Raw genomic sequence first — 12,637 nt, forward strand, 5'->3', positions numbered from 1 at the left:
ATATAAAATGTATGCTTTATAATGTAAAAATTTAAGATCTTGAGCCACTATCTACATGCTCATTCAAACACTCTCATAGATTATATCAAATTCTATAGTAAAGCAATCTAGTACTTCTAACTCATCCTCGTGTTTTTGTCATATTTTACGTTTCTCTTATCTCACAATGCACGAACATATGCCCAAGCTCCCTCAAAGCTGTGTATGCACTGTGAGAATGTTATTATTTCTAGGAAACTCTATTTTCTTGGGTTATACTGGCAATGACCTGGATAGGTTTGCCCTGAAATGGCAGGATGAGATCCAAGTCTCTTCTCCTTTTCCTTCTAACACTTTGAAAGTAGATGAACATTAAGGCCTGTCTTTTTTTTTTTTTTTTTCCTGCCTTTTTTTTCTTCTTTTAAGTCATAAGTGAAGCAAATTTTATTGTATTCATCAAGAAAGATCTGCCTCTGGCTCTTTGTATACTTCAAGTAATTTTATTATGGGTTCAGTCTCCCTTTTGAGTAGTTTTCCTACAGGGGAAACAGCTAAATTATAGGACTTTTAAAAAACAATCTCTGTTAGATCAGCTTGAAAATCTAATCATTTTGAGAAAAGATGTATGTTGTCTTTATTTCTACTTTACTTAAATTGTCCACTTGATGGATAATATTGGAAGAGTAATAACAGAAACTCGAGCAATGCACTCAGGAGTCCACTTCAGTCCACACCTGTCTGGTTCATCACTGTGATCCAGCAGTACTCAATATATAGTTAGCATTTAATAGAGACTCATTATATAAATGACTGACTGATTGAATGAATGAATGGATGGATGAGAAAAAAGAGAATGCAATGAAGTATTTGTTTACACAGTGGATCAGAACATTATACTAACTCTAAGCCAGGAATTATTAGGAATTGGAGCCCTACCACTCTGAATCTGAATATAATTAGCATGATTTGGCTTTTAACCTCCTTTAAATGCATTTTCAGCTGTACTAAGTTTCCCTAATTAATTTGTTTAAAATGGCAGGAATTGATGGTTTTTCTCTAATTAATTTGTTTAAAATGGCAGGAATTGATGGTTCATAATATCAGAACTTGCAAAATGGTATGTAAGGTACTTTTTAATCATCACAGTTACAAAGGTAAATTTTCCTGAGATAGTGTTCAAAATTTTAATCCAATAGAAAACAGTATTTTTAAAATTTTAGTAATAGTATATTTAAATCACGTTCATGTGGTCACTGATTGAGACATGTCATTCTTCTAAGAAAACATTTTCTAAGACATTGATTTCAGTGTTTCACTTGCCATTTTCTGGGAAATTTTTCTCAACTTTTGTGCATTCAGCTAGCACCTGTATAAAACAGAATAAGTTCAATATGGATCACATACAGGACAACTTATTTCTATGATTCTAGCATCTAGACATTTGGAAGCATACAATTAAGCATTAAATATAAAAATTCAGATTACAGATTACAATCATTCACTCTCAACAGCAGTACCTATGCCAAGCTTCCCAGTTAGATTCTGAGGTCCTTCAAGCTAAGAATAATGTTTTGCTATGTATGCGTCCCCCAGAAAATGCCTCAACACACAGCAAGTGATTAAGGACAAATAAATGTACATATAATTAACAGAGTGAGAAGGCAATGAATGGAATGGAAGAAAATATTTGCAAATCATATATTTGATAATGGGTTAATATCCAGAATATATAAAGAAATCCTACAACTCAACAGCAACAACAAAATCCAATTTAAAAATGAGCAAAGTACTTGAATAGACATTATGACAAACACAGTGTGCTAAAAAAGCATAAACATCACTTGGCTGACAAAGGTCCATATAGTCACGGTTATGGTCTTTCCAGTAGTCATGTGTGGATGTGAGAGCTGAACAATAAGGAAGGCAGAGCATCGAAGAATTGATGCTTTTGAATTGTGATGCTGGAGAAGACCCTTGAGAGTCCCTTGGAAAGCAAGGAGATCAAACCAGTCAATCTTAAAGGAAATCAACCCCAAATACTCTTTGGAAGGATTGATGCCGAAGCTGACGATCTATTATTTTGGCTACCTGATGCAAATGGCTGACTCATTGGAGAAGACCCTGCTGCTGAGTAAGACTGAAGGCAGAAGGAGAAGAGGGCGACGGAGAATGAGATGGTTGGATGGCATCATCGATTCAATGGACATGAACTTGGGCAAACTCTAGGAGATACTGAGGGACAGGGAAGCCTGGTGTGGGGCAGTCCATAGGGTCACAAAGAGTCGGACGTGACCTGGCGACTGAACAACAACTTGAACAGACATTTCTTCAAAGAAGATACACAAATAGCCAACAAGTTCATGAAAAGAAGCTCAACATCAGTGATTATTAAGGAAAATCAAAACACAGTGAGGTATCACTTCACACCCGTTAGGATGGCCACTATCAAAAACAAACAAACACACAGTGTTGGCAGGATGTGCAGACACTGGAAAATGCAAAATGGTACCATTGTTATGAAAAATGGTATGGAGGTTTCTCAAAATGTTAAAAAAATAAAAACAGAAATTTAGCAATCCAACTCCTGGGTATGTAACTTAAATTTTTGAAAAACAGATTTTGAGGAGACATTTGCACATTCATTTTCACAGCAGCTTTATTCACAATAGCCAAGAATAGAAGCAACTTAAATGTCCCTCAACAAGTGAATTTAAAAAGTGTGATACAGACAGATATAGAGATACAGATACATAGATATTATTTAGCCTTAGGAAATCCTGCCTCCTGTGATAACGTGGATGAACCTTGAGACCATTATGCTAAATAAAATAAGCCAATCACAAAATACAAACACCGCATGATTCCATTTATATGAGGTATCTATTAATAAAATAACCAAACTCGTAGAAACAGAAAGTAGAATGGCGGTTGCCAGGGTCAGTGGGGAAGGGAAAAGAGGAGCTATTGTTTAACAGATGCAGATTTTCAGTTTTGCAAGGAGAAAAAATTCTAGAGATCAGCTACATAATAATACCCATCAGCTAGGACTACTGTACTGTACACTTAAAAGTGCTTAAGATGGTCAATTTTATGTCAAGTGGCTTTGGCCCTTAAAAGAATAAATGAGTGTATACTTATAGATGCTTAAGTCAAGAAATATACCAAATAGTATGGGGTATTTTTCCAGGTGTTTATTGGAGTTTGACTTCCTAAGTATACATTTTTAGAAACATAATCAAGAATTAATGTGTTTGAACAAGGTACAGTGAATGCTCACTGGCCTGAACTCAAATGAGAAAGCTAAACTAAAACTTGGTGGTAGTACTTCTACATGCTGCATGCTGCTTTTATGAGAAATGACAATTAAATAAGCCATTAATTAAAGCCACAATTAAACAAGCCAAGTAAGTTCTTGCATTAAGTAACTTAGAACTATTTGGGCAGTCGAGTCAATTTGCTATATCATCTACATCTATAGCAGTGTACAGTAAAAACAGACATCTCCCATTATATTCCTGTGACACTGAAATATCTTGAGAAAGTAAAAGGTCACAGAAAAATTACATGAAGATAGGTCCATTTCCTTCCACAGTCAGTTCAGTTCAGTCACTCAGTCGTGTCCGACTCTTTGCGACCCCATGAATCGCAGCACGCCAGGCCTCCCTGTCCATCACCAACTCCCGGAATTCACTCAGACTCATGGCCATCGAGTCCGTGATGCCATCCAGCCATCTCATCCTCTGTCGTCCCCTTCTCCTCCTGCCCCCAATCCCTCCCAGCATCAGAGTCTTTTCCAGTGAGTCAACTCTTCGCTTGAGGTGGCCAGAGTACTGGAGTTTCAGCTTTAGCATCAGTCCTTCCACATTTCTTCCTTGGAAATGCACCGTCTTCATCCAGGGTAAACCAAAATTCCTATAATATGAACATTCATTTTTCCAAGCTCTGTGCAAAAAAAAATATACTGATCTTTTATTTTTATAATATTGTCCTTTAGTTAAAAATAAATGTGTCCTTCAGACATCTTGTGTTTACTACTGATCTCAGAAATGTCTGTTTTTAATTACACCATCCTGTTCCATTTGGAATACTTTGTATCAATTATCCTCAATACTGGTTGGTCTTCCCCTTTCATTCTGACATCTGTTAGGAGAAGCAGCTTGAGGAGGAACCTCTCTATCAATTTTTTAATAAAAACCATTTGATAAATAAGGATCACCTAAGAGATAATACTGTGGTGTTGGAGAAGACTCTTGAGAAGACTCCTTGGACTACAAGGAGGTCCAACAAGTCCATTCTAAAGGAGATCAGCCCTGGGTGTTCTTTGGAAGGAATAATGCTAAAGCTGAAACACCAGTACTTTGGCCACCTCATCCAAAGAGTTGACTCATTGGAAAAGATTCTGATGCTGGGAGGGACTGGGGGCAGGAGGAAAAGAGGACAACAGAGGATGAGATGGCTGGATGGCATCACCAACTTGATGGACGTGAGTTTGAGTGAACTCCGGGAGTTGGTGATGGACAGGGAGGCCTGGCGTGCTGCGATTCATGGGGTTGCAGAGTCAGACACGACTGAATGACTGAACTGAACTGAACTGAAGAGATAATAGATGTCTTCATCAACTGTACTTAACAGGACAAGCATAACCCTGTTCTTGGCAGGCACTCCGTTGGTTCACCATGTTCTCTCCACTTTATTTAATAACACAGAAAAGCTATATATACATACTATTCCATCACATACGGTAACTCCCCACGTGGATGTCAATTCTACGTAGGCTCGCTACCAACTCTTCCATGTATCCTTTAATGCTCCTTATAATTCAAAAAAGTTTCACATATTTGAAAATTAATGAAATATATCAAAATATAACTTAGAAACCAGTTAGTTTTTAATCAGATGAATGGATAACCCAGAGTCACACTCATGGTTCCATTCTAATGATTAAACATCCCCACCACAAGACTCAAAAAGGCAGGAATCCCTTCATAACTTGAGACAACCCAATTCATCTCTTATTGGAGAGAAAATGGGTCAAAACTGGAAAGTCATGATGATTATTATTAAGATCTGAAAATAATATTCAAGTGGGGAAAGATAAAACCACACACAAGCAAAACATAAAACAAGCCATCACTCATTTTTCACAAACATTTTGTTAAGAAATAATTTTAGAGGGGAAAATCTTCAGATACTACCTAGGTTGGTATCTACTCATATGTTCCTAAGAAATCTACTAGGTCCACAGTTTCTGTGAGAGGGTCATCAGTTGTTACCCTTCAAGTATTTTCTTTTTTGTCATACCTTGCTTGCCTATAGCAGGGTAATAAATGTTATTCCACACTCAAGAAACATGTGAATAGGGGTTTGCCGTAATTTTTTTCTTCTTTGAACCAAGATATTATCCTAAATCTTTGGGAATTAAAGAAGTGACAATTATATCAGCATCTAAATCATTTGGTATTTTTTGCACTGACAGAAGCAATTTTTATTAGGACAGGAGAGAAGCACGTGACATATCCCATTAATTGGTTAAAAAAAATTATCTAGCACCTCCTCTTTCACCAAAATCATGGATACTATTATAGTCTACTCTAATGTTTCACAGGGAGTAGCCAACAGTGGGGGCTTCCCTGGTGGCTCAGATGGTAAAGAATCTGCCTGCAATGGGGGATACCTGGGTTTGATCCCTGGATTGGGAAATCCCCTGGAGGAGGGTATGGCAACCCACCCCAGTGTTCTTGCCTGGAGAATTCCATGGACAGAGGAGCCTGGCGGGCTACAGTCCATGGGGTCACAAAGAGTCAGACATGACTGAGCAACTAAGCACAACACAGCATAGCAATCAATCAGTGAGGCAATCTATTTGTCATATACGAAAGGTAACAATCCAACTCTACAAGCCTTTAATGAAAGGGGAAAAGGACTTGGAGCAACACTGTGAAAATAAAATGGTGCAGGACAATGCAAGGCAGACTGCATTAAGGTAACACTGCATTTTCCTTCTAAGATTCTTGAGAGCAAGTACCTTTAATTATTAATTGGTACTTCTCTCTTTACCTGTCCCTAGGTAGACAGGATATAGGTAACATATGTGTTTGCATTTCCTCCTCTGGGTTGGCTGCTGCTACTGCTGCTGCTAAGTCGCTTCAGTCGTGTCCGTCTGTGCGACCCCAGAGACAGCAGCCCACCAGGCTCCCCCATTCCTGGGATTCTCTAGGCAAGAACACTGGAGTGGGTTGCCATTTCCTTCTCCAATGCATGAAAGTGAAAAGTGAAAGTGAAGTCGCTCAGTCGTGTCCGACTCTTAGCGACCCCATGGACTGCAGCCTACCAGGCTCCTCCGTCCATGGGATTTTCCAGGCAAGAGTACTAGAGTGGGGTGCCATTGCCTTCTCCACCTCTGGGTTGGCAGGTAGCTATTATTACAGGCTGTGACCAGTGGCAGGCAGTTCTCCAGGCTTGCCAGCTTGCAATGCTCACACTTTGACCCTCCTCATCCCAGAACATCATCCTCAGTCTCTCGGCACCACCTCTCTGGCCCAGTGGGATGCTCAGAGTAACTAACAGGGGTGCAATGCCCCTTTCAGTCACTGAAGACATTCAACTGGCCAGCTCACAGCAATAGAACACTGCCAGCAGTACATCTCCATGCCAGAAGTTAGAGGGATATTTTTCATATTTGCTCCAAGCTTCCAGATTTGCAACCTTACTTTCTGCTAGCAGCTAAGCTGCTGCAGGCCAGGGAAAGGAAACAAAGTCCAGAAGACAATTAGTTAATAGGGCAAGACAAGTGAAGGAAATACAAATGTTAAGGAAAGAAGAGGAAAAGAAGAAAAAGGAGGAAAAAGTGATCTTTAGCTTTTAGAAAAATGAACAAGGATACTTGTGATATGGCACCCCATGGGCCAGCCTTAAAGCCATTACTGGACTAGTCCAACACACCTGGAGGGTTCAAACCAGAGGGGAGCCACACTGAAGTGCTGGCACAGAATCTCAAAAACTCCACTCCCCACTCCATGCTCTTTTATTTAGAGCTCAACCATTCAGCAGTTACAACTAATGCTGTCGCCTGTTGCCATAACCATGAAGCAAAAGTCAGGCCCATCAGCATGCTAATGAAATTAATCCACCAGGATTTTTATACCTATACTGATTTTTTTTTTTTAGTCTCCTTACCAAAGGTGCTCCTTCTCAAAAGAAATATTTTCTTATCCTTTAAGGATAAGGAAAGACCATTATTTAATGCCAAATATTACATGGAAAATTTTGCAAAACACTGAAAGACAACCAAATATTTCAGTTGAAGTCTAGAGGCTATAATCCTAGGGTTCCGGTCACAGATGTACGAGCCATGGAATGTCATGGACTCAACCCTTCAGTCTAAGCTCCTCCTCTATGAAACTCATGTCATAAATCACTCAAAGATAATAAAACACAACATTCCCCACAATGTCCCATGACTTCAATTCACTAGCTTATGATGTTCCCACCACCCTCCCTTAGATAACAGAATTCTGCTGAACTAATTCGTGTAAAGCTTTATACTTTCCCAAGTCTTTTCTTCTGTATTACCCCATCTATTTCTCAAAACTGTGATAAGAAAGGTAAGACAAGTATAAAACACATTCTATAAGTGACAAAACCAGGGACCAAGATGAACAACTCTGCCCCAAGCCACATGGCAAGTCAGCAGCGGAGGAATGATGACAAACCAAATCCCCTCAGCTCCTGCCTCAGTGATCTTGTTATTCTGGACTCTAAGATTCATGAAATGCCATGAAATAACCTGCACAGAATCAATAATAACTTATAATCAAGCAAAGATAAATGAACCGTAGCACCAGGTTTTTTCCCCAGTTTGATGAGGGAAATTAATAATTAACATATTCTGCATAAAATTTTAAACATCCAATGCCAAGGCATTTATGATTTTTTTAAAAAATCACAGATATTCATAAAGACTAGGAAGCCCGCCTAATATGTACTGAGCCAGTATCTTCTTGATTTATTCTGCTCATTATCTTTTAAATGTAGTATTTTGGAAGGTGTTATCCTAAGCTACCAATCAGAGGAAAGTAAAGACTTGAGTTTCTATCACCATCTCTTGTCTCATTTCAGAGTGAATTTCTTCTCCTTTGATAATAAATGGAAACACACAGAAGTACCCACAAGCTAATATACCTTGTCTTCACAAGGGACTCTTGAATGGTTTGGGATTTCATATAACTAAATTACACGATACTCGGAAAATACGGAGCTTTTCAGGTTTCTATTTCTGTACGTATTTTGTGTTCCCCCTAGCGCTTCCAGCCCCAGAGGGCTCGAGGTGAATCCCTTGTGGGACTCTCAGCTACCCACAGTAGCGCCCTACAAAAACCTGTATGAACAGAGCAACCTTCTGAGTTATTGCCAACAGATGCATAGAAAGGCACACAGGTACCCAAATAAAAACACACAAAATCAGTCCTCTATTTGAATTTTACGGGTCAGTTCTTCAACCGTGTCAAGTTACTTTAATAGAAAAAGTCCCTTTCGCGTCACAGCCGACTCATGGGCGCCAGAGGGGCCCCATTTCACATCAACCCGGGTTCTCATTCTGAACGCCTCACCCTGGCTCCATCCACTGCGCAGATTCCAGCACTGGAGCCGGCCGCCAGCGTTCGCTTCCTCCGGCTTTGCAACACTCGGAGCCTCCCTCCTCACCCCCTTCCCGCAACATTTGTGCACTTTGCCTGGGTCTGACCCAGGCCTCTGTCTCCCCTTCCCAGCTCCCGGCCAGGAAGAGTCGGAGCAGCAACTGGACCACCGGGCGGCAGAAGTGGGTCCCCTCGACCGCCCGCGGGGGCTGCTGCCGCCGTGACCCCATCTCCCTGCGAGGGGGTGCGAGACCTCTCGGCGGACGCGAGGCCGGCGACTTCCACGCCATCCCCGCAGCCCCGCGCCTTCCCGGTCACCCCCGGCTCCTCTCTCTGCCCCGGAGCGCAAAGCTGGGGCCCGGGTGGCAAAGGGAATTGAGGCGACACGCGTGTGCGAGGGTGTGAGCGCGGACAACCGCAACCCGGCAGGCACAACCCCGCCTCTCCCCGAACTCCCGCCTCGGACCAGCCGGCGCCCGGGCGCTCCGCGGCTCCCCGCTCCGGGACAAAGCTGCCGCGCGGCCTCGCCGCCAGCGCGGGGCGCGTCGTCCTCCGCCCTCCCCGGTCTCCCCGCCGCGACTCCGTCCGTCCCGAAGGGCCTCGGGGGCCCCCGGGAGACGGAGGGGGTCCCCTGCCCCGCGCCCCCGCCGCCGCTCACCTGTTCAGCACTTTGCGGATCCTCTGGCGCACGCCGGCCCGGGAGGAGGCAGACAGGTTTCCGCCGCCGCTGCCCTCGGCCGGCAGGTTCTCGATGGTGGTCACCACATGGTTCGGCGGGGCTGGCGGCGGCGGCTGGTGCGGCTGCGGCTCGGGGGGGATCATCGCGGCGGAGGCGGCGGAGCGGCGGCGATCAGAACGCGGCCGGGCGCATCGCGCGCCGGCTCCGGGCCCGGGAACGCGCGGAGGACCCGGCCGGGCGGCCGCGGCCCGGGGAGGCGGTGCTGCGGGCCAACCAGCGAGGCGGGGGAGGCCCCCGCGGCTACGGCCGCCGCCGCCCAGCCCGCGGCTCACTCCTCTCCAGTCCTAGGGCGCGCACTCTGGCTCCGCCGCCGCCACCGCCTCCCGCCCCGGCGCTTCCCCAGCTGCGTCCCCCAAGTCGCGGCACGCCCCGCGAAGTGGCCGTGGAAGGTGTCGCGCGGGGGCGCCGAGCGGCCGGTCAGCTCAGGAGATCCCCGCGGAGAGAGAGGATGGGGCTCCGGCCTCGCCTTTTCTGCCGGTGCCCAGGTTGGCTCGGGGCGAGCGGCGACAGTGGTGCTGGCGCCGCCTCAGCCAGTTCCCCGGCTCGCTCGGAAAGCTGCCGTCTGTGTCTCTCGGAGTGAGAGACCGAGAGTGAACCCGGAGAGCCGGGCGGGGGCGCAGCGGCGGCGGGGAAGGGGGGCCGGGCGGGGCACGCGCGCTCTATTCTCGCCAGAGGGCGCTCCCGAGGTGCCTCGATGCCTTGGTGCTCCCGGTCCCCGTCCACCCGAGGCACCACCCGAGGCGCCGATTGTTCGGGTTTTGTTTTGGTTTTTTTTTTTGTTTAGGCTGGGAAGGGGAGGGGGAGCAGGGAGGTGGAGAGCGGGTTCCCGGCCCTGTGAGGTTAAGAATAGATCCTCCTCTTTAGTTGGCGGGGAATCCCCGCTCCTGCCGAGACGCCCCAGAAACTAGCACCACCTTCCCGGGACAGCGACAGGATGCTGAGAAGAATGCCGCCCCGATTACAAACCCAAACTCGAGTGGATATCCTAAACAATACACCTACAGTTACCATAACGGGCCTAGAGGAAGCTGGAGGAGAAACAACGTCTCACGATCATTCTGGGAACTGGAAAAATGCCTAGCGGACCAACTCAGCGTCTCGGTTTCATAGCGCGGTGAGAGAAATGTAGGCAGATTTGAGTTCCCTTCGTGCCTCTGAAACTTATTAGCAGAGACTCTCTAAGCCATTTACTTGAATTCTGAGACACAGACTCCTTTGGGCTACGAGGCTACTTTGTGTCTCTCTCCCCGTGGAGCTGTAAGAGTTAAATGAGGGGAACCACCCAGCAGGGGACCCTGACAACTTCTTTGGTGGCGGGTTGCGGTGCTCCAGCTCGGATCTCCACTCTCCGAGGGAGAACCCCTGTATACCTGGCTCGGAAGACTTACACCTGCACACCATATTGCCTCCAAAGGAAACTGATTAACTGTCTCAAGCACCTCTTAGACCTCTTGATCCAGGTCCCATTTAATAGTGGACTCCTTAAGAAAGAGAGATTTTTCACATTTTACTTTATCTAGATTCCCTGGATAGAGATTCTACAGTGAAAAATGATACACATTAAATTTTTTCCCATTTCATGCAGTATTTGGAATTATTTGCCCTAGATAGACCCAGGTTCGATCCTTGGGTTAGGAAGATCCCCTGGAAAAGGGAATGTCTACCCACTCTGGTATTCTTGCCTAGAGAATCCCGTGGAGAGAGGAACCTAGCAGGCTACAGTCTATGGGGTTGCAGAGTAGGACAGGACTGAGCAACTAACACTCACTTTTCGTGTCTCTGGAGACATATGCTGATACCACCACTGCCAAATGCACTGAAAACCAGCAAATAAAAAATACTGGTGATAGGATTTGCCACAGAAAAGGGGGTTGTGGAGAAAGCAACACTCAAGAAAGTAATGAATTAGAGTGCCATACTGAGTGAAGTCAGACAGAGAAGGCAAAATATTGTATGCCATCCTTTACATGTGGAATGGAAAAAAATGATGCAAATGTTTACGTACATAACAGACTCACAGACTTTGAAAACGAGATTATGGTTGGGAGGAGTAGGGGGGGAAGGGATAGTTAGGGAGTTTGGGATGAACATGTACACACTGCTATATTTAAAATGGATAACCAACAAGGACCCACATTATAGCAGGTGGAACTCTGCTCAGTGTTATGTGGCAGACTGGATGGGAAAGGAGTTTGGGGGAGAAAGGATACATGTATATGTATGGCTGAGTCCCTTTGCTGTTTACCTGAAACTATCATAGCATTGTTTGCTAATCAGTTATACCCCAATACAAAATAAATAGTTTAAAAGTTTAAAAGCAATTTTTTTTAAAAAGGAATTAACTATCTGATTAACAGAGGGGAAACAGAAAAGAAGAGGATAAAAAGAAGATGAGATTCTTTTTTGTTGTTGTTAAAATGTAAGTTTCCATTCCTTTAACAATATTGGGAGCCCTTTTTAAAACCCATGGAACATTTGAGGAAACAGTCATCTAAAAAAGCTCTCCAATCTGCATTTCAATTTATGTAACTTCCAGTTCCCGCCTGAAATATCCCTAAGGTGTTTTTCTACTAAAATTAACTCAAATTAGAACATTTCCCGCTTTTAAAATGAACACACTGTCCCGTTCTTTCTCAACAGCCTTTCATTCTCAGATTTTTTCCACCTCGGACACTCTGAAGAATTGTTACAAATAAGACCAGGGTTTGTAACTTCATGGGCTTTCAGATTCTAATAGTTCATAATGAGTTTGCCCTTGGAAGACCCACCAAGTGTAGGAGACATGGATGAAACGCACTTCAGCTAAAACAGCAAATCGTGGCTGGAGTCTCTGCATTAAAACAACATTTATGGTCATTTCAGGTGTCTGCCTAGAATGACTGGTTGCTTCCGTGCCCTCTTCCTTCACATTTGGCTTGCTTCCCTTTGACTGTTTTTGGCCCATCACAACTCAGTGCTGTGTCTGCACTCTAATGTCAGCGTTTGTGCCTGGTCATTCCCCTCAGGAGACCGCTGAATACAAATAATCTAAATCTCCAGCGAGTCAGAATGGGAGAAAACCAAGATGGGAAGGAGCAGGATGAGAAATGTAGGATTTCAGTCTCACTATAAAGACCACAAAGAAGCCTCCAGCCTTGTGTTTTTATTATTCTTTATGGTGAAGGGGATACAATGTCAGCTCCCCTTCTTATCCTCCAATTCTGCATTTCATAAACATTTCTTAAAGAGGAGCTGAATTGCATTTGAGAGACAGAAACAGGTACCAAAAGTGCAAAGGCCAAGT

At 44.3% G+C, this 12,637-nt stretch overlaps 1 protein-coding gene across 1 annotated transcript in view; it reads right to left on the minus strand.

Moving 5' to 3' along the window:
* Positions 1-9,946, minus strand: part of SLC35F1 (solute carrier family 35 member F1) — a 403,885-nt gene extending 393,939 nt beyond the window's left edge. The window contains exon 1 of the mRNA XM_004011167.6: positions 9,274-9,946. Within this exon, the coding sequence (XP_004011216.1) occupies positions 9,274-9,437 (164 nt within the window). The 5' untranslated portion in view covers positions 9,438-9,946. The remainder of the gene's footprint in view (positions 1-9,273) is intronic.
* Between the last annotated feature and the right edge of the window lie 2,691 nt (positions 9,947-12,637).

Source organism: Ovis aries, chromosome 8 (assembly GCF_016772045.2).
Source record: "Ovis aries strain OAR_USU_Benz2616 breed Rambouillet chromosome 8, ARS-UI_Ramb_v3.0, whole genome shotgun sequence".
NCBI classification, from domain to species: domain Eukaryota; kingdom Metazoa; phylum Chordata; class Mammalia; order Artiodactyla; family Bovidae; genus Ovis; species Ovis aries.